The sequence below is a fragment of the Macrobrachium nipponense genome, chromosome 13, assembly GCF_015104395.2.
Source record: "Macrobrachium nipponense isolate FS-2020 chromosome 13, ASM1510439v2, whole genome shotgun sequence".
In the NCBI taxonomy this organism is placed as follows: Eukaryota; Metazoa; Arthropoda; class Malacostraca; order Decapoda; family Palaemonidae; genus Macrobrachium; species Macrobrachium nipponense.
Window position 1 is genome coordinate 86,441,932 of NC_087206.1, and position 27,178 is coordinate 86,469,109.

The following is a 27,178-nucleotide window of genomic DNA, read 5'->3' on the forward strand; positions in this document are numbered from 1 at the left end:
AAGTCCGACAGAAATTAAAAAAACTTACGACACACGTAGTGGGAGTCAGTGGTTAGTACCCATTCCCGCGCTGGGAGGCGGGTATCAGGAATCATTCCCATTTTCTATTCATAATTTTCTGTCGCCGGTGTTGTAAACACAGTTTTCAGCACCTCCGTCTTGAATTTAGGAAACTTGGCTACTATAAGTACCCCTTTTGATTTTTTGGTATCTTGACTTTTTGGATCGGTGGCTAGGCACACGTTAATTGTGGATTTGATTGATTTTTGGCTTGATTTCTCTTTAAATAAGATGTCTGGTTCTAGTTCGGCTAGCGCCAGGTTTTTGTACCAAGAGTGATTGTCGAGGTAGGCTACTGAAAGCATCAGTAGACCTCATACTTTGTGTAAGAGTTGCAGAGAGCATGATTGCATGTATGAAAGTCGCTTGCAAGGAATGTGAGTGTCTTTCTGATTCTGGATGGAGAGCGTATGAGTCCTATCTGCGTAAGCTTGAACGGGATAGGTTAAGGAGGTCTTCCTCCAGGAGCGTTTCAGGTAAACGGCAGGAAGTTCATGTTTCTCCTACTAACCCTCCTTTAATCACTACTCCTAACCCTGTAGTGTTGCCTTCGGGCCCTGAAACAGTGTCTGTAGAGGGTAATACCCTTACGCTTATCTTAGAGTCGATTCGTAATTTAGAATAAATCTAAAAGTGCTCGAAACCTTAGAAGGCAAAAGGTGAAGGTGCAAAGTGCAGTGACAGTGCTCCTTCGTTGGTGGAGGTGCGTCAGATCGGCCCCATTTCGCCTCTAGGCCTAGACCGCTGCCGGACTCCCAGGTTTCAGGGAGAGGGCATGTCGAAAGCCGCAGGAGGGTTACGGGGAACGCCCACCGATCTGACGTGCCTTCGGCAGTATCTGTTGACGTTACACAGACTGCCAAGGAGCGTGCGCGTGCACGCCTCCTGAAAGAGTGTTTCTCTTCTTCAGAGGCTTCCTCCCCGCACAAGGGGTGGAGCTCTCATTCTATTTCACGCCCGCTGAAAAGGAGGAGCGTTGGTGATCGTGACGCTTCACGTCCAGTTTTGGCTCTCGAGAGCGATCATCACCTGAGAGTGTGTTCGCAGCCTTCCCGCCACAGAGAAGCGTAAGGAGTCATCGGATGATGACTTTGTTGAGCGCCCCAGTCGCTCTCGAGCGCGTGCTACGGCAGTTTCTGGGAGAAGGAAGAAGGCGTCCCCTCGCCCCTCGCCTTCTCACAGGATCAGCCCGTCACTGACAAGGAAATCCTCTCCTACTGAGAAGATCCTGCGCTCTTTGCAGCAACAGCTTGCTGATGCTCTGCTAAGAAAGGGACGCAACCACGTCCCAGGAGAAAGGATGACCGTCTGCCTGTGAAGAGATCTAGAAGGTCTCCCTCTCCTTCTCCTCGCTCGTCTATCTCTCCACTTTCTTCGCCTGCTAGAGTTCGTACGACTCCCCAGCGGCTCTCTGGAGGACGTGAAGAGGATTTTGCTCGCTCGGCGCATGAAGCGGTATTACCCGCTCGTAAGCTTGCGGTGCGAGAACTCGATACTTGCGTGAACGCTTCGGTGCAAGTTCACGTTCCTGACGCTCGGTCGGAAGCCAAGCGAACGCCAGTGGCATCTAAGAGTCACCAGCGGAAGCAGAGCGCGCACGAGATGTTAAGCGCGCCTTAGTAAATGTCATTCGCACGCCAGTGGACGCCAAGCGTGCGCCAGCGGACGCCAGCAGCGCGCGAGTGGACGCCAATCCCGCGCTAGTTGCAGCCAGGCGTGCGCCAGTGGACGCCAGGTATGCGCCAGTGGACGCCAGGTGTGCGCCAGTGGACGCCAGGTGTGCGCCAGCGGACGCTCGGGTGGACGAAGATGTGGAGTTTCGTCGCCTCCCACCTGTTTGTGATGAGACTTTGCAAGTTGCTCCGGGTCTTAGAGATACGACCGGAGTTTCTATTAATGAGTCAGCTTTACCTTCCACTTCACAGCAACGCGCCTCGTGGAAACTTAGACCAGATAGTCTTGGTCCAGCCTATTTGCCTCCAACTTCACCTGTGTCGGAAGCAGAGGTTAGTGACGCTTCGGTTGAAGGGGATGATGAGAAACCTTTGGCGGCAGTCTCTTCCGACTACCAGGTTTTGACCCGCCTTCTTCAATCAGAGTTTGGAGAGACGTTTCACCCGGAAGCTCCTCGCTCTCCTCCTTCTTCAACAAATTTCTTCGTCCAAGATCAACAAGGTCTCGGCATTCGTCAGGATGAAGAAGTCCCTTTCAACTAAGAGGGCTCTTCGTAAGGTCCATGACTGGATGGAGAAAAAGGAAGTCTCAGGGAAAGACTTCTTTTGCCCTGCACCTTCGAGACTTAGTGGGAAGGCTGGCATTGGTATGAGACGGGAGAAGACGTAGGTATTAGACTTCCCTCGTCAGCCCAAGGAGACTTCGCCAGCATTGTGGATGCCTCGAGGAGGTCTCACCTGTCCTCTTCGAAAGTTTCATGGTCTACTACGGAAATGGACTACCACCTTAAAGGCCTCTTTCGGACGTTAGAGGTCTTCAACTTTCTAGATTGGTGTTTGGGGAGTTATGGATGCCAAGTCTAGGAGTTCCGACTCGATTAGTCTGGGGGAGCTGTCCAGCGTTATGTCGTGCATGGACAAGGCCGTCAGAGATGGTTCGGAGGAGCTTACAGCTCACTTTTGCACAGGGCTCTTGAAGAAGAGATCCCTGTTTTGCAATTTTTACAGCGAAATCTGTTTCTCCGTCACAGAAAGCAGACTTGCTCTTCGCTCCTTTTTCGGATCATCTCTTCCCCCAGGCTATGGTAAAAGACATTGCGACCAGTCTACAGGAGAAGGCCAACGCAAGATCTCCTCGCACAATCTTCAGGAGACCTGCGGTTTCCTTCGTCCTCGGGAGTTTCGATTCTCAAGAAATCGAAGCCCTTTCGAGGTAGTTCTTCCCTCGAGACCAGCCCCTCGAGGAAGAGGCACTTCCAGAGGCAGAGCCACGGCGCTGGCCAAGAACAAGAAGTGAAGCAGAAGTCCTTCAGTCACCGGTTGGAGCCAGGCTTCAGCTTTTTTGCGCAAGCCTGGGAAGAGAGAGGTGCGGACAAATGGTCCGTGGGACATCTTAAAGAAGGGTTACGGATCCCGTTCCTGGAACCACGCTGTCTACGACACCCAGGGACATGTCTCCTTCCTATCGGGGAGAAAAGCAACAAGTGCTTTACGATCTGTTAGATCAGATGATCGTGAAACACGCCGTAGAACAAGTCTCCGACTGAATTCCCCCAGATTTTACAACAGACTGTTCCTGGTGCCAAAGCAGTCGGGGGGAATGGGAATGGCGACCGGTACTCGATGTCAGCAACCTGAACCTCTTTGTCATCAAGCAGAGGTTCAAGATGGAGACACCTCAGTCAGTAATGGGAGCCTTGAGACCGGGGGATTGGATGGCTTCACTAGATCTCCAGGACGCGTATTTTCCACGTCCCCATCCACCCCCAGTCCAGGAAATACCTGCGGTTTGTCCTGAAAGGAAAAGTGTTTCAATTCAGGGCTCTCTGCTTTGGACTCAGCACTGCTCCATGGTATTCACCCTACTGATGAAGAACATTGCGAGGTGGCTTCATCTTTCCAATGTCAGGATCTCTCTCTACCTGGACGACTGGCTCGTACGAGCCTCCTCGAAAGACCGGTGTCTGGAGGACCTTCACACGACTTTGTCGTTAACGAAGTCCCTGGGGCTTCTGGTGAACCTCGAAAAAGTCACATCTGACCCCTTCTCAGTCTTTAGTCTATCTGGGGATTCAGATGGACTCGTGCTCGGGCTTTTCGCTTTTCCGTCCCAGGGGCGACAACTAGATTGCCTAAGCAAAGTGTCAACCTTTCTGGGGAAGGAATCATGCTCGGTGAGGGAATGGATGAGTCTGCTGGGGACCATTTCCTCACTGGAGAAGTTTGTTTCCCTAGGGAGGTTGCACCTCAGACCTCTTCAATTCTTCCTTGCTGACAATTGGAAGCACCAAAACACTTTGGATTCGATTCTGGTGTTATCAGAAGAGGTAAAGGAACACCTAAGATGGTGGACCGACCCTTTGAAGCTCGCAGAGGGTCTTTCCTCAAGCTTCAGAACCCCGACCTAGTGTTGTTTTCCGACGGCGTCTTCCACGGGGTGGGGGGAACACTGGGGGGGAAGGAGGTGTCAGGCACCTGGAGAGGGGAAAACAGGTGTCCTGGCACATAAACCTCAAGGCGCTGGCAGCAGTTTCATCTGGCGCTCCAGTTCTTTCAGAACGAAGTCTCCGGCAATGTGGTGCAGATCAACTCGGACAACACCACAGCCCTGGCATACTTCAAGAAACAGGGAGGAACCCACTCTCGATCCCTGTTCTTCCTTGCAAAGGAGATCCTGTTATGGGCGAAGGCACACGACGTCTCTATACTGACGAGATTCATATCAGGGGTAGAAAACGTCCGTGCAGATCTGCTCAGTCGACAAGGTCAACTTCTGCCGACGGAGTGGACCCTTCATCAGGAAATATGCCAGAGGTTGTTGGAAGTTATGGGGATGTCCTCTCGTAGACATCTTCGCAACTTCCAGGACAACGAGACTCCGCTGTACTGCTCAACCAGTTCTAGACCCAGGAGCAGTAGCAGTAGACGCCCTTCTTGGGACTGGACGGGACTAGACGTATATGCCTTTCCCCCGCCGTTCAAGATCCTAGGGGAAGTAATAAGAAAATTCGCGGCATCAGAGGGAACGAGGATGACTCTCATCGCCCCCTTCTGGCCAGCGACTGACTGGTTCACAGAGGTCATGTCCTTTCTTGTAGACTTTCCGAGGACTCTGCCTCCAAGGATAGATCTACTCAAACAGCCCCAACTCGAGAGGTATCACAAAAACCTCCCCGCTCTGAGTCTGACTGCGTTCAGACTATCCAGAAGTTGGCCAGAGCGAGGGGTTTTTCAAGACCAGTGGCGAAAGCAATCGCAACGGCAAGAAGACCTTCTTCTATTGCCGTATACCAATCCAAGTGGGCTGTTTTCCGGAGCTGGTGCAGGAAGAAAGACATTTCTCCACCTCTACCTCTGTGAGCCAGATCGCAGACTTCCTTCTCTACTTGAGAAATGAAGTTCGCTTAGCGGTGCCTACGATAAAAGGCTACAGAAGTGTGCTTTCTGTAGTCTTTAGGCATAGAGGACTGGACTTAGCCAACAACAGAGACCTTCATGATCTTCTTAAGTCTTTCGAGACTTCGAAGGTACCTCAACCAAGAGTCCCTTCTTGGAATTTAGACATTGTTCTAAAGTTTTTGATGTCCAGTAATTTTGAACCTCTCAACTTAGCTTCGCTTAGAAACTTTCAAGGAAGACACTTTTTCTAACTGCTCTGGCGACGGCGAGAGAGTTAGTGAGATCCAGGCTATAAGCAAGCATGTTGGGTTTAAGAACTCTGATGCGGTTTGTTCTTTAAGCCCTATGTTCTTAGCAAAGAACGAAAAACCCGTCCAACCCTTGGCCCAAGACATTTGAAATCAAGGGTTTGACAGAGATCGTGGGTAATGAGCCAGAGAGAGTCCTGTGCCCTGTCAGGGCTCTCAAAATTCTATTTAGACAGAACGAAGGACTGTAGAGGACCTTCGGCAACTTGTGGTGCTCGGTTAAGAAGCCCGATCTTCCCATGTCAAAGAACGCGCTTTCTTTCTTCTTGAGAGACACATTAAGGAAGCTCATTCCACATGTAGTGATAGTGACATGAAGCTTTTGAAAGTGAATGCCCACGAGGTGAGGGCTATTTCGACCTCGATAGCCTTTCACAGAAATATGGCACTCAGTGACATTTTAGTGGCCACATATTGGCGGAGCAACTCGGTGTTCGCTTCACACTACCTGCGGGAGGTGAAAGCGACATATGAACATTGCTCGTCGCTTGGACCATACGTCGCTGCAGACACTGTTTTGGGGGCAGGAGGTAGCACTCATCCTTCCTTTAGTGGTTAGATGAGCTTTTAATTGTGTGTGTTTTTTGGTTGTGGGGGTTGACCGCCCGAGGCGGATCTCCCTTCTTTAGTCTAGTTTAGTGGTATACCTTTGGTAGACTAGGCCAGGTGGTTTTTTACTTCGTTGCCCTCATTGTATGGTCAATGGTCTAGTCACATCGTGGTCACGCCCCCGTTGACAGATCATCTTGAGTGCACCAGCTATATAGGTCTCTACCTCGCTGGCAACTCTAATAGCACAAGCAGACTTACGCGGCAGTAACCACGAAGTCAGCTATGCTAACAGGTAAGGAATCAAGATATCATTTATCTGCATATATATGTTTCCTAAAATCTTCTATTCTGTCTACTCCCACCACCAAAGGTGGGATTCAGCTATATATATATCTGACAGGTAAGTTTCATGAACAAAATGATATTGTAATGATACAATTAAGTTTGTTCATACTTACCTGGCAGATATATATAATTAAGTACCCACCCACCTCCCCTCAGGAGACAGTGGAAATAAAAATTATGAATAGAAAATGGGAATGATTCCTGATACCCGCCTCCCAGCGGCGGGAATGGGTACTAACCACCTGACTCCCACTACGTGTGTCGTAAGTTTTTTAATTTCTGTCGGACTTCGGAAAATACAGCTATATATATATCTGCCAGGTAAGTATGAACAAACTTAATTGTATCATTACAATATCATTTTTAAATTTGTGCGCTTGTAGTATTCATTTGAAACCTGTTTGAATTATAATTATTTGGCAATGCAAGCTTCCGCAGAATTGAATGTGTACATGAAAAATATAAGAAACCCTGACAAGTGGAGAAAATTCTTTCAAAATATAGAAAAAGATATATGAACAGGATGGTATAATCTCATACATTCAATACAGTAATCATTCAAGTGTGAGGCATTCTATAGGTCTTTGCTAATCACCAGAAGGTGAGATCCCTGCGATATCTGATAAGTAGAGGGGCTGCCGTATATATAAATAATTAGCATCTAAAAATTATCTAAAATTAAATCATAAATACACATGACTCTTTAGAGTAGCATTACAGCTGCTATGATGCAAGAGCAGAAACACCTGTATCATTGCCAAGCCAAGTATAAACTTTTGCATTTTTATTAGAAAGCTCAAAAGTTCAAGCAGATATGTACTATATGTTTTGTTCATGAAACTTACCTGTCAGATATATATATAGCTGTATTTTCTGAAGTCCGACAGAATTTTAAAAACTTCCGACACACGCAGTGGTCGGCCAGGTGGTTAGTACCCATTCCCGCCGCTGGGAGGCGGGTATCAGGAACCATTCCCATTTTCTATTCATAATTTTTCTGTCGCTGGTGCTGAAAACACCTGTTTTCAGTACCTCCGTCTTAGGATTTTGGAAACTTCATTGCCGTTAAGTATCCTAATTGTCTTTTGATTTCTTTACTTGGATTTGTGGGATTTGTGGCTAGGCATACGCTATCTTAAATTGATTTGAATTTGATTCATTTTTGCATAAAATATCTGAATCTAGTTAGGCTAGTTTCAGACGGGGTTGTCTGCAAAGATAGGGTGTGGCTACCGAAAGCTTCGGTAGATCCGCACTTGGTATGTACGAGGGGTTTGGGTTATCTTGCTTCTTTGTTGAGATTTGTCATGTAAGGAGTGTGAGACTTTGTCTATTCCGTAAGGAAGACGTATGATCGTAGTACGCAATTAATCAATAAACGTGTCTAATTCCGTAAGGAAGACCGTATGATTCGTATGTACGCAATTAATCAGTAACAAAAGTTCAGGGTATGTGAAACCTGCTAACCTTCCTGTAGACTTTATTTTATTTTGCCTAACCCTGTAGTATGGCCTACGGGCTATGAATATGTCTACGAGAGGTGCTCGCTCTCCTTCATTGCTGTGAAGTGCTACTTCTGTAATTGTTAACTCCTAACCCTGCAGTGTTGCCTTCGGGCCCATAAGCAGTGTCTGTAGAGGAATTGCCCTTTCGCTGATACTCTTTCGATTCGTATCTTAGAATCGAAAGTGCTTGCTTTAGAGAGTAAAAGTGAAGTGCAGAAGTGCAGTGATACCCCTTGTGTAGTGGAGGGTGCGTCAGATCGGCCTCGTTTCACCTCTAGGCCGGGACCTCTGCTTGACTCCCAGGACCCGGGGAGGGAGCATGTCGAAAGCCTAAGGAGGGTTACAAGGAACCCCCACGATCGGGCGTGCTTCGGCAGTTTTCGATGAAAATAACCCCAGACTGCCAAAGTGCGTGCGCTGTGCAGAATCTGAAAGCTGCTTCTCGTCCTCCGAAGCGGTCACCCCATGCAGGGGTTTGGAGCTTTCGGAAGGGACTCGCGCTATCTAAAATAGAAGCTTTATAGAAGAGGACGCTTCACGTCCTCTCTCTCTCTCTCGTTATGCGTTTCAGTGAGAAGTAAGAAGGCGAACGTCGCCTGAACTCGTGTCCGTCTTTCCACCGAGAAATACGTAAGAGAAGTCATAGTAGCAGGAAGCTTTTGAGAGCGGACGCCCGGGACGCTCGATGGACTCCAGGCGCGCGCGGGGGCGGGTGCACCCAAGTGCGCGCCATTGGACTCCAAGTGCGCGCCGTAGACGCCGAGCGCTCCAGTGGACGCCGAGCGTGCACCAGCGCACGCCAGGTGTGTCGCCTGGCTGAACGTTTCTGTTGAAACTCTTCAAGCTCTTGTTTCAGATATGGGCCTAAAGAATGTTTATCTCTACCTCCGGTGATACCTTCTACCTCACCTGCAAAGAATGTGAAGTAGGCAGTGCTTGGAGGATTTAAAGTGAACAGACACTTCTTCTTCGAAACCCAGCAAGACATCGGGTTTCGTGAATTCAAGAGGTCTCTGTCAATTAATATTGCTTTTCGCATAGTGGATGGAGTTAAGGAAAGCTCAAGGGAAGATCTCGTTTGCTCTACCGCAACCTTTGCCATTCTGCCTAATAAATTTAAGTTGCCACTACCGCAGTCAAGACTTTGCGATAAGGCAGTTACGGGTTATGTAAGGCCGATGTCCTGCACGTCAGGACTCTCGGCAAACGTTCAGTGGATTCTTGCAAAGGCACTCATCAAAAGGACGCTCTTACAGGAAAGCGCAAGACAGGACTCCTTTGCCATACTGCCAATAAATTTTAAAAGCTTTAGCAGGCATTAGTTGTGATACGGGAGAGGAAGCTGGTTGGAGAGTTTCTTCCTCTTCCCAGGATAATTTTGCAAGCTTTTTAGCCCATCTGAAAGGGTTTTTCAGATGATAGATTTTGTTAGTTTCTAGTCGGGTGACTACGCTGCCGAATTGAACATCCGTCGTTCTACCTGCCGTAAGCCCAGTCCTCTTAACAGGATCTTGCCCCTTCCTCGTTTGAGACGGGAATCGGAAAAACTTAAATGCTTGACTCCCTGGATTACGTTTTGTCAATTCAGTGACTTTCCCCCATTGACAATATACTTTCGTTTTGTCAAGTAAGTGGGTATCCCCTCATTGACAAAATATCTCTTTGTCCCGTAAATGGGTTAGTTCTCATTGACAAACATCTCATTAACTTGATATTGCGTAAGCGAATAAGCTCTTATTGACAAGATTCGGAAGAGCTCTCATTCGTCATTCGCAGACTCGTACAAGAAATAGACTTGTAGACTACGTCAATGAACGCTTATGTCCAGTAACATAAGAAGCTTGAGCTGATGCTCGATTCTCTTAAGTTTTGTTCTTGAAACTTGCCTGTCAGATATGTATGTAGCTGTATTTCCGAATTCAGCATATATATGTCTGCCAGGTAAGTATGAACAAACTTATTGTGATATCAATTTCATATTTTGCCTTGCGTTATTTTACTTCTGGTTGGTTCAAGTCATATACGCTTGCTGTAGTTACCCTCTTCGGATGGCAACCGAGAGGTCTATTGTCTATTTTAATGGACATTTAATCGTTACTCCCTGCAGCCTTCCAGGAGTTTCCGATTTATCTTTTACGTTGTATGGTAGTGTTCTGACGACACAAACGCATCTATATATTTAGCGTTTTCTGTTTCGCTTAAATATACCAGCTTGAGGTCTTTCTGGCTCAAAATAACGGACCTTTTTCTTCGTAGAATAGGGTAGCTGGCAACCCAGACATAAAGTTAAGAGACGACGTTCGTAAGCTGCTGGCTGCTGCTGTCACGCTGTGTCTGTCCTCCAGTCCAACCGAGCCAGTAAACAGATCGGGCGCTGTCATGCGCGGTAGGTTACGTCTCTCTCTCCTGCGGGATGACTGACTAACCGTATCTCTGTGCTGGCGGTTACGTCTCTCCTGCGGGATTGACTGACTAAACTGTATCTCTGCCCTACAATCACGGGACTTTAGCCTAAGATTGAGGGGATTTCTTACGTGAATGAATAAACGTTGCATTCGTTTTGACTTACTATTTTCAACAGAGTTATCTCTTAATCCTTTCGGTGCTCGTTACCGCACGGTATAGAACTAAGAGTCTACCGCAAACATTGCACTTTTATATGCTCTCCTGCTTAGGCAAGCGCAGCCTTATTAGGGAAGTAAGCATACTCGGGAGGGAATGGATGAGCTTGCTGGGGACCATTTCCTTCCTGAAGAAGTTTGTTTCCCCGAATAGACTGCAATTCAGACCACAGTTTTTTCCTACGGGAAAGGGAAAACTGAAATATTATTCAAGATCTAGGAATGATTCTGAACATCTCTCAGTGCGTTTATCACCTGAGGTGATAGAAAGAAGGTGCCGGACATCTGGATAGGGTTTCAGATGTCTTGGATCTTAATCTGAAAGAAGTAAAAGCGATTCGGTAGTCCCTCCAGTCCTTGTAACGAGTTTTGGGAACCAGTGGTCCAGATCAACTCTGATATTCACAGCTCTCTCATATCTTAAGAAGTATCTTCTCTCGGTCCCTGTTCGAGTTTACGAGAAAGCCTATTATAACAACAGGCGTAGAATGTAACGATCCTCTAGAGGTTCGTTACAGGATTGCAAAAGTCCGTACGAATCGTCTAGATCGACGGCAGCAACTATTGACTTCCGAGTGGAATCTTTCTTTAGAAGTAAGTTGAGAGTTGTGGAGACTTTAGGGACGCCCTTTCATTCTTCTCTTCGATATGTTGAGGACGAAGAGGCTTCTTCTTTTCTGCTCCCTTATTCCTCGATCCGGGATCGGTGGGTACCATTAAACGCCATCCTATGATATTGACCGGGGTGAGGGGGATGGATATTTAGTCTCTTTTCCCCATTTTTTCAATCGCTTAGGAAAATGTAATAAGAGGATTTATGACGTCACAGGGGCGCAGCACAATGACGCTGATCGCCCCATGTTCCGGCCTTCAGGATCCTGGATTCACAGAGGTCACATACTTCCTAGTTCACTTTCCAAGGACCCTTTTTTCCGAGAGTCGGTCTACTCTAACTCGAAAGGTACCTATAACTACCTATATACATCTCCGCTCATGAGTCTGACTACGTTCAGGCTATCGAGATGTTGACAGAATAAGATTACCGTCTTCCATTTCCGTCTGAAGAAATGGGATAAGCTGGCAGTCACAACTATTAAAGATACGCAAATATGTTGTTGACGGCCTTTGGGCTCAGAGATTTGCGTCTGTCAAACAACAAAGCCCTTCACGATCTTTGAGTTCTGTGGAATCTCGAACCTTGCTCATCATCTACTTTTTGTCTCACCTGTTTTCTCGGAGTCAGACACTCGTGCGAGATCAGGCGACATATAGTAGCCCTGAGTTTCTTGTTGACGAAGTCGGTTGCGTTATACACCCCCGATGATCGTGTTTGTAACATGAGACCAGGTTGGACTGTCAGGCATTCTTCCTTCGGGACTCTGAATCGCCTTTTTGCTCCTCGCTCCTTTCTCCTGGCACCAGAAGCTCGAGTCAGTAGTTGATTCGCTGACGACGTTGGGTTGCGTTGAGACACCCCCAACCCCCGGTTTGCTTAGATTTGAATCGCCCAGGCAGTCCAGACACTCATCCTTCAGCGAAGAATAGTGCCTTATGGTCTTCAGGGTACAGCCTTGCTGTCCTTGATTCGTCTGACTGGTCAACTGGTCGGAACTGCGTCCGGTCACCTGACTTTAGTACAGACGGATGACGTGCGGTCCAGACGAAGTTTCCAATATGGAAATTAGACGTAGTCCGAAGTTCTTGATTGTCAAAGCATTCGAACCTCTCCTACCTGTTAACTTCTTGCATGTGATCAGGAAGCCTTCTTCTAACCACCCTAGATACGACAAAGAGGGTTAGTGAGATTTTAAGCCATCGTCAAAGAAATTTTGGCTTTAGAGAACACAAGGCGGTGTGCTCTCTAACCCTTCGTTGTGGCCTAAGAATGGTAACCCGTTTTGTCCTTGGGCCAGGAGCTTGGAAGCAAGGATGGCAACAAGTTAGTGGGCAGGAGCCAGAGAGCGTCTGTGCCCTGTCGGGTCTCTCAAGTTTTATCTACATAAAACTCAAGAAAGCGAAGTCATTCGGGCAATCTGCAGTGTTCCGAAAAAGACCAGACTTGCCCATATCGAAGAACAGCCTGGCTTTAGTGTTAAGGAGTTCTTTCAAAAATGCTCCTTTCATTGTGTTTGCACAAAGATTTGAAATCTTTTTATCTGAATGCTCACGAGGTGAGGGGCGCGGCCTCGGAAGCATTTCAACAGGGAGCATGGCACTCAGCAACATCCTGGAGTACCATGTTTTAGCGAAGCAACTCTGTGTTCACTTCACACTCCCTGCGAGATGTGAAGATGGCATATGAGATCTGCTGCTCGCTAGGGCCATACGTGTCTGCAGACACAATCTTGGGGGCAAGAAGTACCACTCATCCTATCCTGTAGAAAAATGGTTAGGAAGAGCTCTTAATTTAGTTGTTGAGTCGCCGACAACGGCGACTTCTTAACTCTTAAGCCTTAGTTAACACACCTTAACTTTGGCTAGGTTGGTCAGGTGGTGATATTATATTTATATATAATATATTTATTTTACTTCTTAGCCCTCATGGTATGGTCAATATGGTCTAGTCACGTCGTGGTCTCGCCCCTGTTTGACAGATCATCTGGAGTGCACCAGCTATATAGGTCTCTACCTGCTGGCAAACTCTAGTAGCACAAGCAGACTTACGTGGCAGTAACCACGAAGCCAGCTATGCTAACAGGTGGAACCAAGATGTAAATCATCTGCATGCATTTGTTTCCCAAAATCCTTCTATTCTGTCCCTTCCCACCTCCAAAGGTGGGATTCAGCTATATATATATCTGACAGGTAAGTTTCATGAACAAAAATGATATTGTTATGATACATCAAGTTTTTGTTCATACTTACCTGGCAGATATATATAATCAAGTACCCACCCCCTCCCCTCAGGGGACAGTGGAAATAAAAATTATGATAGAAAATGGGAATGTTCCTGATACCCGCCTCCCAGCGGCGGGAATGGGTACTAACCACCTGGCCGACCCACTGCGTGTGTCGGAAGTTTTTAAAATTCTGTCGGACTTCAGAAAATACAGCTATATATATATCTGCCAGGTAAGTATGAACAAACTTTATTGTATCATAACAATATCATATTTTGATAATTTACTTATTCATTTTTATCTGTTTATTTTTCAGTTTTTGTTTTTTATAATAACTGATCTCTTCTTTCTGTATTTCCTTTTATCTTTTGTAATTTTTTTGCAATGAACTTTCTCATTTTTATTTTAAAACTAGAATATTAGAGAATGCCCTTTGTGGGCTTGTTCCATTGGTAGGGTTCATCTGAATGATATTGATGATAATAATAATACAGTATGTAATTGGCACTGAATAATTATGACTCACCCTTTGGCTTTAAGGTATTCCTGAACTGGAAATTAAACAATAGTTGTGGTTTAATTTTTGCTGTTAAAAAAGTTACATGTTACATACAACACACATTAACTTGAGTGACATTGCCCCACAAAACATCAGCAAGTATGTATTCCCAACTGAAATAAAGTGTTACCGAACTAGACTTTGTTAGCAAAGTAAGTGTTTTTGTGAATGGTTAGCTATTCATGACTGACTGCAGCTTTCAGGTGAAATGTTATTTGGATGGATTTGCATAATTTTACTAATACAGTTCAGTATTCGGAATCAAAGTATGTACTGTATAGGATATGGGATTCTTGCATTATTTTCTGTAGCATAGGCATAATTTTGGGTTGGTGCTGTATTACCTCTTCCTACGATCTCTATACCAAACCTTTGAAGAAACCTGGTAGTACAAGTTACTGAAATACAGTCCCTGTATAATTTAGAGAAATACAGTGTATGCTGTGCTCTCTATTTTTGTAGAACACTAAAAATTTTAGGTTACTTTTGGTCAATATTAGATTTTAGCTTCAGATAGACAAGGGGAGAAAACTCTTGATGTAAAAATATCTTGGGAAATTTAATTTATTACAGTGGCTGTTGAGATTTGGTGCTGAAGCATCAGTGCAAATATCTGATTCCATGTATGTATCTGTCCCCAAATTATCCAAGTGCATGTTTCCGAAATTAATACAAATAGTACCTATAAGGAAAAGAAGTAAAAACAAATGTTTATTTCAAAATTACTTATACTATATAATATTGGTATCCAAAAACATTTGGACAAATAAGACTCAAAGGTTTATTGGCTATTTTAGTAATTTCAAGGTGTATTTCAGTAATTTGTCAGTTATTTTTGGTATTCCTGTTTCATATCTGGTCTTGTTGTATATCATACTATTTGCTTAATACTGAAGATTGTGATAGTGTAAAGTTAAGTTTTTTAAATGATCTGTATAAAGTATCTTCATGATACTGTGTTATGCGTTATCAAAAATAAGTAAAAAATACTAATGTCTTTCATTTCTTCCAGAACTGGAACGTATGGCACAAGAATCCAAGTCTGGTCTACCACAAATCAAAGTATCACAGGCAGAGGAGACCAGAAATGCTTACGTTGGTATGTCCAGTGGTGATAGTGGAGAAAGCGATTCAGATGGCTCTTCCACACCTAAACCAACAACAGCTCGTCTTAATTCTATTACTGCGAACAGAATGCGTCGTAGATTGAAGTAAGCCTTTAGTAATATTATTCATGTTGATATTTCATGTCTCCAAATTCAACACAGACCCATTGCTTGTAATTCTCCTTTCATCATAATGGTGTGAGATATGTCAAAGGGTAAAGGTAGGATAAAAAGGATTCCACTCTTGTGCATATTTAGATGACTACGTTACTTTGCTACAAATACTGTATGGGTTCCTTCAAGCCACAATAAAGCACAACTATACCATCACTGAAGAATACACAAGGTAGAAATAAAATCTCTCTTGTAAAAAATGCTGACTGCTGGCAGGTGTAGTGATGGTAACTGATAGGCCAAAACAGGCATAAAATATTTCCTCATATATGAAGATGAGGTATACTGTATAGACATTCATACAGAGGAACCTATGCAACACAGAGGTGCCAGAGTTAAATGTTTAAGATAATTCTTGAATATTAAGATGCCGTGCAAACTTTAAAAATATCAAGCAGGCAAAGTATTCAGTTCCTTAGGAACTGTTATGCATCACAGAAAATAGTAGATGAAGTATAATTTTATTATTATGAATTTTATCTAGAATTTAATCTGAAATTGTGTGGCTTATGTTGCAGATTTTTCTTCATGAATCCAGTGGAGAAATGGCATGCGAGACGTCGCTTCCCATGGAAGCTCATGTTGCAGATTATCAAAATTGTAGTAATCACAGCTCAGGTGTGTTGCCTCATACATCTTTAGTGGTGACATGTTTGGGTAGTCTAGTAATGTGATGTTTGGATGTTGCCCTTCTTATGTACCTCCTTATACAGCATCCTTTTGACCCCAGCTCCACTGCTGTTTGCCTTTTGTTGTTTATTCCATTTCCCTTGGTCTCCCTAAGTAGCTGTCCAACTTCCTTAACTTGTTGCTTTTATTTTCAGTCTTCATTGAAAACCTTTGTGCCAGTCTTGAGTGACTGCTGTAGTCTGGTCAAACTACGTGGTAACAATGATGATAAATATGCTCCTGACCCTAACATCTAAAGGAAATGTGAGAGAGAGAGAGAGAGAGAGAGAGAGAGAGAGAGAGAGAGAGAGAGAGAGAGAGAGAGAGAGAGAGAGACCCTTGCCTGAAGCAGTGTTTAGGTTTGATGTACGAGTGTATATATATGATTTATACAGAACTTAATGCTCCTTACATGTGGATGCAAGAAACTGATTATTGCACCGCATGAGTCGTAAGTCCAAGGACTTCGGGATTGGTTGGATTTTTTGGGGTCCTGATAAAAGCTGTTATGATAACAATAGTAGAACTTGACACTGAAAGGTGTAACTATCTAGGTAGCATTTTTCATGTGTGACTTTATCATTCCAAACTCTAAGCTCATATATGTCTTACATTTTGTTTATTGCAGTTGTGTCTTTTTGCTCAGCAACGATATAACCACGTGAATTACCTATGGGACACTAAGATCTCATTTTCGCATCTCTTCATCCAAGGCTGGGATACAAGCAGAGAGGTTCAGGTTTATCCTCCGGCTGATGGTCCTTTGGCAGTTTATAAGAAATCTGATTTCTTTGATTACTTAGATTACGCAATAAGAACGGTAAGTTTAGCCATGATGTATCTTGACATGGCATTGAGTTACTACTATATATTTCCATGTATATAAGGTGGCCTTTAAATCCTAAAATTCAGCCTTACAAATTGATTGTTGTCTTATACCACCATTCTAAATTAAACCTTGAATTCTAAGTGTTTATCAGTAGGCTAGCCTCAGCCTTAGTGAGATAACCACTGACGTACATGAAAAGATTCACGTTATGAAATAAACTGATAATAAAGGTAGTAAAACCATTTTTGCCTCTCATATTATGTATTGGCATAGTATCTCTATAATAAATAGCCTATTTAAGGAATAATTCCATATCAGTATTCCATATCAGTATGTGAGACCAGCTGACAAATCTAAACATTGAGTTATGGTTGCACTTACAGCAACCTTTATCTCTCAGGAGTCTTTCAAAAATTTTAATGTTATGTAGTCTACATAATTACACTAGTTGTAACATGTAGGTTAACATAATATTAATTTTTCATTAAAATTTCATCAATATTTTGGTGGTAAATGACTGTTTAGAACTATTCAGTCATACAAATGATAATTATTGTACATTATCATATTGTTGGTTTTGATTTCTAGTTCCTCACTGGATGAGTGGGTTGCGTACTTGCCTGCCATCTGATGCTGATGTGGAACCCAGAAGAATTTGTTTCTGGTGATTTGAAATTCATTTCTTGATATAATGTGGTTTGGATCCCACTATAAGCTGTAGGACCTGTTGCTATGTAACTAATTGGTTCCTAGCCACTTAAAAAAATATAATACGTACTTTGGGCCAGCCCTAGTAGATCTGTTAATCAGCTCAGTGATCTGCTTAAAATAAGATACACTTAACTTTTGAATGGCAATGAAATGTAACCATAATAAAAACATTTTTACCCTTAACATATATTATTGGCATATCGTCATAATAAATAGCTTATTTGAGGAATAATTCCATATCAATGAAATATGCTTTTATCTATGCGAGGCCAGCTGACAAAATGTAAACATTGAGCTATGGTTACGCCTACAACAACCTTTCAGAAACTTTAATGGTACTATAGTATGATTGCGGTAGAAATAACATTTGGGATAACATAATATTAATTTTCATCTGGCAGTCCCTGGTTAATGGCGATCTCGTTTTGTGCCATAAAATCGTTGTTTTGTACATGAACTTCCCTGACAGATATATACTTAGCTATAGTCTCCGACGTTCCCGACAGAATTTCAAATCTCGCGGCACACGCGACAGGTAGGTCAGGTGGTCTACCTTACCCGCCGCTGGGTGGCGGATGTACGAACCACTCCCGTAAGCTTGTCAGATTTTTCTCTGTCGCGGGAACGATAACAACTGTTGTCGGTTCCTCTCGATAGTTTTTCGATTCTCGCTTGCCTGGAGTTAATTTGGACTTCTTTTGGTGACGTATTCGCTTTGTTTGGCTTGGCATACGCTGATTGTGGACCGGTTTGATTTTGAGTTTGATTTTCTTTAACGATGTCTGACCTAGATTCGGTAGTTAAAACTTCGGTTTTGTTTAGGGTTTGCGTGAATGAAGGATGTAAGGTGAGGTTGCCGAAAAGCTTCGGTAGCCACCCCCACACTGGTTTGCATGAAATGCAGGGGGAATGAATGTTCTTTTGCTAACCCTTGTAGTGAATGTAAGGGATTGAATGAAGAAGAATATAAGGCTCTCTCTTCTTATGTTAGGAAGTTGGAACGTGATAGAGTGCGTAAGGCTTCCTCTAGAAGTTCTAGTAGATCTAGAATGAGTGAGTTGGATGTGGATCCTAATGCTAACGTAGAATTAGAACCTTCTTCCCAAGTTGCAGCCCCTGCTCCCGCACCGAAGCCGAAGATTCGCCTTCGGAGGCGGCAGCTCTGAGAGCCACGATTCGTTTCTATGGATCAGAAGATTCGTCAGTTGGAAGGAATGGAGAGTGTTAGTGATCAGTGCAGTGTCCCCAGTGTTGTGGAGGGTGCGTCCTGACCGGCTCCTTAGTGCCTCTAGGCCTAGACCTCTTCCAGACTCCCAGTTTCCAGTGGAGTAGGAAAGTCGAAAGCCGCAAGAGGGCTAGGGAGAACCCCCCACGGTCAGGCGTCCCCGGCTCGGCAGATCCTGAAGTACGCTCCCAGGCTGCCTCGGATCGCTACAAGAAGGAGCTACTACGCCAATGCTTCTCCTCTTCGTCGTCTCCCTCCGAAGAGAGGTTGGAACTCCCCGGATGCGTCGCGCCCGTTGAAGAGGGCTTGGAAGGCTCCCTGCAGTCCTTTGGCTTCTAGTCCGGAGGTTTTCCCGGAAGAATCGTCGGTGGAGGCGAAGAAACCCAAGAAATCCTGTGAGCGTTCTTCTTCTCGCGCGTCCGCGCTCGGCGCCTGCTTCCGAGGAAGAACAACAAATTCGCCTACGATAGTACTCGCGGGACTTCAAGCTCAGATCACGGCGCTAGCAGACTCTCTAGCAGTTAGATCACGTAGGAAGAAGGACGTTTCTCTTCGATCAAGAGATCTAGGCGCCGCTCTTAGAGGATCGTTCTCCCTCGTTTTAGGCTTCTCCTTCATATGGGGAGGTTTCGTATGAAGGTAGGGGCTCGCGTGAGCTCGCTCGCCTGGCTCTCTTTCGACTTCAAGGCGCCAAACATCGGTAGGACGCTCTTATGGAGAAAGAAGTTTTTTCTCCAGATTGGATTCCCGCTTCCGTAAGCGCACTGCACCTGCTCATCACGCTATTTCTTCAACTCCCTCGCGTGAGACTTCTCCTCAGCAGCCTCAAGATTCTAGAAGGCGTCCTTATGCAAGTAGGCGTTCTTCGTCCAGATGTCACTCTCCTCGAGTGTCGGATCGTGACTTCTCTCCTGACAGGCATCAAGGAGTCTGGTAGGAGTCGTGTGCATGATAGACGGCCTGCTGTTAGCCGCTCCCCGCAAGGTAGGCGCCAAGAGCCTACTGCACATCGATCTCCTAGTAGGCCGCTTCTCTTTTAAGGCGTCATACTCCTGATTATTCTCCTCAGGGCAGACAACAAGAGTCTTTCAAGCGCCCTTCTCCGTGTAGGCGCTCTCCCGCTTCTAGGCGCACTTCTCCTGACCGTTTGTCTCTTGGTAGACAACAGGAATCTCGGAAGCGCCCTTCTCCAAGTAGGCGCTCGTTAGCTTTGAAGCGCCCTTCTCCTGAATGTTACCCTCTTGTTAGACGTCAAGAGTCTCGCAAGCAGCCTTCTCCTAGTAGGCGCATTTCGCCTTCCAGTCGAACTTCCGTTGATCGTACGCAACTGGACAGGTATGGAGAGCCGCGCAAGCGCTCTGCTCTCGATAGGCGCTCTTCTCCTGGCAGCCGCTCGCCTCGGGATAGGCGCAAAGAGTATAGTAGGCGCTCGCCTCCTCGTAAGCGCCCTGTGGATATTTCCGAGGATTTCTCGGAGTAGGAGCCCTACCTCCTTCCTTCGGCTGAGATTCAGTCTACCTCGAAGAGGGAGTCTCAATCGTAGGCATCCCAGATCTTCTTCATTCATCCAGTGGGATGTGAACTCTTCTAAGAGAGGGCGTTCTCCAACCTCTCGCTCAAATCTCCTACTAGGATCCATTCGTCACCTAAGGATCTTCCGCGCTCGCCTCGACAAGACGTCCTAGAAGGTTCGGATGAGGAACCGAACACTTCTGCTGCTGTCTTCTTACAAGAAGCTTACAGAGCTACTTTTGCAAGTTTTTGGGGATTCCCTTTCTCCTACGGCTCTCCTTCTCCTCACTCACTTTTTTCAACGGCGAGACAGCGAAGAGTTCTTCTTGTGTGAGGATGAAGCCAACTCTTTTTCTATGAAGAAGGCACTGAGGAGTTTTGGTTCCTGGATGGCTTCCAAAGAAGAAGCGGGGAAAACGATGTTCGCTTTTTCTCCTTCGAAGTTATCAGGACGCGCTGGTTTCTGGTATGAAACAGGAGAGTCCTTAGGATTGGGTCTACCGTCTTCGGCTGATTCGGGTATTTTTTCGGCGCTGGTAGATTCGACAAGGAGAACTGCCTTAACTCGGCTAAGACGACTTGGGCAATGAATGAATTGGATCACATGCTCAAAGGCATGTTTAGAGTGCTAGAAGTATTTAACTTCCTTGATTGGTCGTTGGGAGTCCTAGCCAAGAAAATTGAAGTGCCAGAGTCAATTTCGCCAGAAGATCTTATGTGTGTGTCTTGTATGGACAAGTCGGTAAGAGACGGAGCGACGTGAAATCGCCTCCCTGTATGGGGACGGGATCGTGAAGAAGAGGTCGGTTTGTATTGTTCCTTCTTAACGAAGTCTTTGTCTCCCATGCCCAGAGGTCTTCTTTGCTGTTTGCTCCTCTGTCTGCTCAGTTGTTCCCTAAAACATCGAGTGCAGGACATTTCAAGATCACTGTCGGCCAAAGCCACCCAGGACCTTTTGGCAACAGTCGGCAAGAAAACCAAATCGCCCTTCCTTCCCTACCAAGGCTAAGAAGGAAAAAGCAAGTGTTCGAGAACCCTTTCGAGGGGCGTCTTCATCAAGAACCTCTACGTTTAGAGGTCGTAGACCTTCAAGAAGGGGTAAGACTTTCGCCAAGTTCTGTTAAAGCCCCCAAATAACTTGCAAGTCCTTCAAACAACGGTGGGCGCCAGACTCTTAGAGTTTGCAGAAGTCTGGGCCCAAAAAGGGGCGGATCCTTGGACCCTTTTCTATTTTGAGGAGAGGGTACCTCATCCCTTTCGTCGAAAGACCTCCCTTGACGACCATCCCAAGGGAACTGACGGCCAGGTACTGAGACCCCATCATGAATCAAGCTCTCCATCTAGCAGTATATCCAGATGCTGGAGAAGGGGGCTATCGAACTGAGTGACAGACCATCATTCATCGGGCTTCTACAACCGCCTTTTCCTAGTTCCGAAGTCCTCAGGGGGATGGAGACCGGTGTTGGAGTAAGCGCCCTGAACTTCTTCGTAGAAAAGAAGAAGTTCACGATGGAAACGCCTTCATCAGTGCTGGCAGCACTTCGTCCAGGGGACTGGATGTTTCCTTGGATTTACAGGACGCTTTACTTTCCACGTAACGATCATCCTCCTCGAGGAAGTTTTCTCAGATTCATGATGGGGGGGAAAATTTTTCAGTTTCAGGGCTCTGTGTTTCGGGCCTCTCGACGGCCCCTAAGTGTTCACGGGGATTTGGGATTTTGGAATGTGGCTCAATGGCTTCATTTGAAAGGGGTGAGGATATCCATGTACCTCGACGATTGGCTAATAAGGGCCAATTCAGAAGATCGTTGTTTGAAGGACTTACAAGTAACTTTAGAATTGACGAAGGCTTTGGGACTTCTCGTCAATTTCAAGAAGTCGTCACTAATTCCCGAGCAAGAGTGTGTGTATCTCGGGATACAGATGAACTCTCTGAGTTTTCGGGCTTTTCCCTCGCAGGAAAGGATAGCCCGAGGATTCGAGAGAGTAACAACCTTCTTAGGGAAAGAAGTATGCACAGATGGGAGGGAGGTGGATGAGTCTGCTGGGGACGCTCTACCTCGCTGGAGCAATTCGTTTCCCTAGGAAGGTTGCACCTGAGACCGCTCCAATTCTTTCTTCATCGGAATTGGAGTCGTCGTTCTCAGGATTTGACGTTCTCCCTGTCGTTATCCCAGGACATCAAGAAACATCTCTTATGGTGGACAGATCCCAACCTCTTTGCGAAGGACTGTCTCTTCAATCACAGACCCCCAACCTGGTGTTGTTCTCCGACGCGTCGGACACGGGGTGGGGTGCAACTCTGGGAACCAGCGAAGTGTCAGGTACCTGGGTGGGGGACCAGGTAGCCTGGCACATCAACAGAAAGGAGTTGATGGCTGTGTGGTTGGCTCTGAAGGCTTTCGAGCCCAAAGTCAGAAGATCGGTAGTGCAGGTCAACGCGGACAACACTACAGCTCTGGCATATATCAGGAAACAGGGGGGGACGCATTCCTTCTCCCTGTACGAGACAGCAAGAGACCTTCTTCTGTGGGCAGAAGAAAGAGGAATCAAGCTTCTCACCAGGTTCGTGCAGGGAGAAAGGCTGTAATTAAGACAGATCTCCTCAGCAGGAAAGATCAGGTCCTTCCCACAGAGTGGACCACTTCGTCTGGATGTATGCCAGAAGCCTGTGGAAGTGGAAGTTATGGGGCAGGCCACACTAGACCTCTTTGCCACGTCAAAGAACAAGAGGCTGGATCCTTACTGCTCTCCGATATCGGATCCAGAGGCATTAGCAATAGATGCTCTTCTTCTGGACTGGAACGGACTCGACGTCTACGCTTTTCCCCCCTTCAAGATCCTGGGGCTAACCATCAAGAAGTTCGTAGAGTCCGATTCAACGAGAATGACCTTAATCGCTCCCTTTTGGCCGGCCCAAGAATGGTTCACAGAGGTACTGGAATGGTTGGTGGTACCTTCCAGATCGCTCCCGCTAAGGAGCGATCTACTCAGACAACCCCACTTCGACATTGGTACCACAAAAAAATCAATCCTCGCTCTCAGTCTGACTGGCTTCAGACTGTCCAAAGTTTGGTCAGAGCGAAAGGCTTTCAGCAATCAGCTGCTAAAGCAAACATCGCAAGAGCGAGGAGACCTTTCCACCTTGCGTGTATACCAGTTCAAACAGTGGGCTGTCCTTCAGACGTTGGTGCAAGATGAAGAACATTTCCTCTTCCAGTACCTCTGTGACCCAAATTGCGGATTTCCTTATTTTCCTCAAAGAAGAATGTCATCTGGTTGTGTCAACTATTAAGGGATACCGCAGTATGTTGGCGGCGGTATTTCGGCATAGAGGCTTAAAGATATCCGATGATAAGGACTTGCATGATCTTATTAGATCATTTGAAACCATTAAGCGTCCTCATGTGGTACCAAACTGGAATCTAGACGTAGTTCTACAATTCCTTGGATCGTCTAGATTCGAACCTCCTACTTAGCCTCTTTCAAGGATCTGACGAAGAAGGCTATCTTCCTTTTGGCCCTTGCTACAGCTAAGAGAGTGAGTGAGCTCCAAGCTATTGAGGGCAATGTAGGGTTTAAGGAAGATTCTATGGTGTGTTCGTTTCTTCCAAATTTCCTTGCAAAGAATGAAAACCCATCACGGCCTTGGCCCAGGAGCTTTGAAGTTCGTAGTTTATCTTTTCTAGTAGGGGAAGAGCCTGAAAGAACTCTTTGCCCTATGAGAATTATGAAGTATTTCCTTAAGAGGAAGGAACAACTTAAGGCGAATCAAGATGTGCTTTGGTGCTCTGTAAAGGACCCCACTCGGCCCATGTCGAAGAATGCTCTTTCCTTTTTTCTGAGAAGCCTTATTACAGAGGCACATGTTGCTTGTAAGGAAGAACATTTTAAACTACTGAAAGTGAAAGCTCACGATGTTGAGCCATCGCAACTTCGCTTGCATTCAGAAAAAATATGTCTGTGCGGACTTGATGGAGGCGACTTTTTGGAGATGCCAATCGGTTTTCGCAAACCACTACCTACGTGATGTAAAAAATCACATATGATAAATGCTTCGCCTTGGGTCCTTTCGTATCGGCGGATTCGGTGCTGGGGCAGGGAGCTGAAACTTATCCTGTGTAAATTCTTTATATGTTACCCTATATTTTATATTGTTGTTTTTTGGTTGTCTGAAAGAGGTTGCAGGAGGCACCTCTTGTTGTCGTAATATTAACCCTTTGTATTTTGGTTAGGTGGTCTGGTGGGTTTTGGCTCCTTGCCGTAGGTCGTGGTAAGGATCATTGTTCGTTAAGCGGAGACAAGGTTCCCGCTCTAACAGCATCCGACTTGGATTCTACCACAATAGGGGATCACATATCCCAGTGGTAGATCCGAGAGTCTTTCAGCATCAGGTCACGTCCTAGCTGTAGCTCTCCAGGCAATGCAGACTCAAAGATAGTATTTATGAAGTCTTCATCCTGAAAAGGTGAGAACCAAGGTTTTTATATCCTACAACATTAGTTGTTTCCCGTCTTACCTGTATTATTGAGCTGTCTCTTACCCTCCACCAAGGGTGCCAATCAGCTAAGTATATATCTGTCAGGGAAGTTCATGTACAAAAATGATATTGTTAAACTACAATAAAGTTTTGTACATACTTACCTGGCAGATATATACGATTAATGGCCCACCCAGCCTCCCCTCAGGAGACAGGTGGAAGAGAAAAATCTGACAAGCTTACGGGAGTGGTTCGTACATCCGCCACCCAGCGGCGGGTAAGGGTAGACCACCTGACCTACCCTGTCCGCGTGTGCCGCGAGATTTGAAATTCTGTCGGGAACGTCGGAGACTATAGACTAAGTATATATCTGCCAGGTAAGTATGTACAAAACTTTATTGTAGTTTAACAATATCATATTTATGGTGCCATAACGGGCCGAGTTTTGGTTATCAGTGCCATAAGATGCCGATAATTGAGTTATGGCACCATAAAGTGTTGATAATAGAGTTATGGCACTATACCATCCCTAACAGAGGCACCATTAACTGAATCTCTTATCAGCACGATTTATTATAATTTTGGTGGTAAGTAACTGTTTAGAACATTTCAGTCATGAATGATATTTATATATGATAGTTATTGTGCATTATCTTATCGTTAGGGGTTTGTGATTGGAGATGAGACAAACAAAACAGTAAGGCAGTCCCCGGGTTACGACGGGGGTTCCGTTCTTGAGACGCGTCGTAACCCGAAAATCGTCGTAAGCTGGAACGACGTTTGGAAATATGTCTTAAACTAATAAAAAAGATATAAGAACCTTACTTGTAATCCTTTGGTTACACTACATGTTGTTTCCTGTAGTTTTATGTACAACCTGGAGTTATTTTCATAAAAAAATGCTGGTTCTTGAAGGTAAAAACTATTTGTAATCCTCTGGTGACACTACATTCTTGAAGTTTTATGTACAACCTGGAGTGATTTTTGCCAAATTTGAGGGCTACAAGAACAGTTGATTACTATTTACGTATCATATAGACTAAGTTAAAGTAAACGTATCTTTAAATAGGCTTATATATTATGTATCAACAAAACATTTCCTGGCATGAGTCAGAGGCTGTTTAATGAAACGAACACTTCTCTGTCCTATCTGTTCACCATTGTTGCCAAGACGTCTCCTCTCTCTCTCTCTCTCTCTCTCTCTCGATATACAACGAAATATTTGAGATACGATTTTACGATGTGATAGTTGTATAGGCGACCGATAAATGGCGTTCAGTCTGTTTGTTGGTGCTGCATCGTTAACACGTCGTTGTTTAGTTCGTTGTATTTGTGCCTATTTTTCGTGTTATTTTGACTTTTGTTCATGAAACTTACCTGACAGATATATATATAGCTGTATTTTCTGAAGTCCGACAGAATTTAAAAATCGCTGGCACACGCAGTGGGCGGCCAGGTGGTAGTACCCATTCCCGCCGCTCGGGAGGCGGATATCAGGAACTATTCCCATTTTCTATTCATATTTTTTTCTGTCGCCGGTCGGTAAACAAACTGTTTACAGACCTCCGCCTAGGATTTTGAAACTTCATTAGCCACTTAAGTATCCTAATTATTCTTTCGATTATAACTTGGATTTGTGGCTAGGCATACGCTATCGTAAATTTTTCATTGCATTTGATGTCTGAAGCTAGTTAGCCTAGTTTCAGACTTTGTTGTCTGCATGGTAAGGTGGGAGGCTACCGTAACTTTCGGTTAAGACACTCGCTTAGTTATATAGACGGGTTTACATGGTTTTCTTTGCATAAACAGGTAATTAGTGTAATTGTGTGACTGATTACGGAAGAAGGAGGATTCAATTACGCATTTTAGAGTTCGTGGTTAGGAATCAGGAGTTTTCCTCCACAGTAAACAGAAGTTAGAAATAATGAACCTTCTAACCTACTGTAGATTTTATTTTGCCTAACCCTGTGGTATGGCTTACGAGCCTAGAAATAATGGTCTGCTAAAGGATTACATCAAGTAATCTTAGACTAAAGTGCTCGCTCTCCAACCAGTGTTGAAGTGTAGTGCCCCTTGTGTTTTTTTGTGGAGGGGGCGTCAGATCGGCCCCATAATGCCTCTAGCCTGGACCTCTGTCGGACTCCCAGGACTCAGGGAGAGGGCATGTCGAAAGCCGCAAGAGGGTTACGGGGGCTCCCCACCCACCGATCTGGCGTCCCTTCGGCAGAACCTGTTGACTCTTCCCAGGCTGCTAAAGATCGTGCACGTGCGCGAATCTTGAAAGATTGCTTCTCGTCCTCCGAGGCGTCCTCCCCACACAGGGTTGGATTTCTCGGAAGGACTCGCGCCCCCTAAAGAAGCTTTAGAGAAGAGGACGCTTCACGTCCTCTCTCTCGTCACGAGAGGATGAGAGAGTAAAGAGACCACATTTTCCCTTTTAGAAGAATGCACTGGCTCTTTTCCTAAGGGACATTTAAGGAGGCTCATTCATCTTGCCGAGAGAGTGATTTGAGCCTCCTGCGAGAACGCTCATGTATATATCATTTATACATTATTAAGGAGGCTCAGTTCATCTTGCCCAGAAGAGTGATTTGAGCCTCCTGCGAGTGA

At 45.3% G+C, this 27,178-nt stretch overlaps 1 protein-coding gene and 1 long non-coding RNA gene across 13 annotated transcripts in view; one reads left to right on the forward strand and one right to left on the reverse strand.

Moving 5' to 3' along the window:
• LOC135225167 (mucolipin-3-like) overlaps window positions 1-27,178 on the forward strand; it is a 150,484-nt gene that overhangs the window by 49,272 nt on the left and 74,034 nt on the right. For all 12 annotated transcript variants that reach the window (XM_064264416.1, XM_064264413.1, XM_064264414.1 and 9 more), the window contains exons 2-4: window positions 14,875-15,073; window positions 15,661-15,760; window positions 16,440-16,631. In XM_064264416.1, coding sequence (XP_064120486.1) covers window positions 14,886-15,073; window positions 15,661-15,760; window positions 16,440-16,631 — 480 coding nt within the window. In that variant the 5' untranslated portion in view covers window positions 14,875-14,885. The remainder of the gene's footprint in view (window positions 1-14,874; window positions 15,074-15,660; window positions 15,761-16,439; window positions 16,632-27,178) is intronic.
• Window positions 1-27,178, reverse strand: part of LOC135225169 (uncharacterized) — a 134,464-nt gene that overhangs the window by 41,946 nt on the left and 65,340 nt on the right. The gene's annotated exons all lie outside the window — the stretch shown is intronic.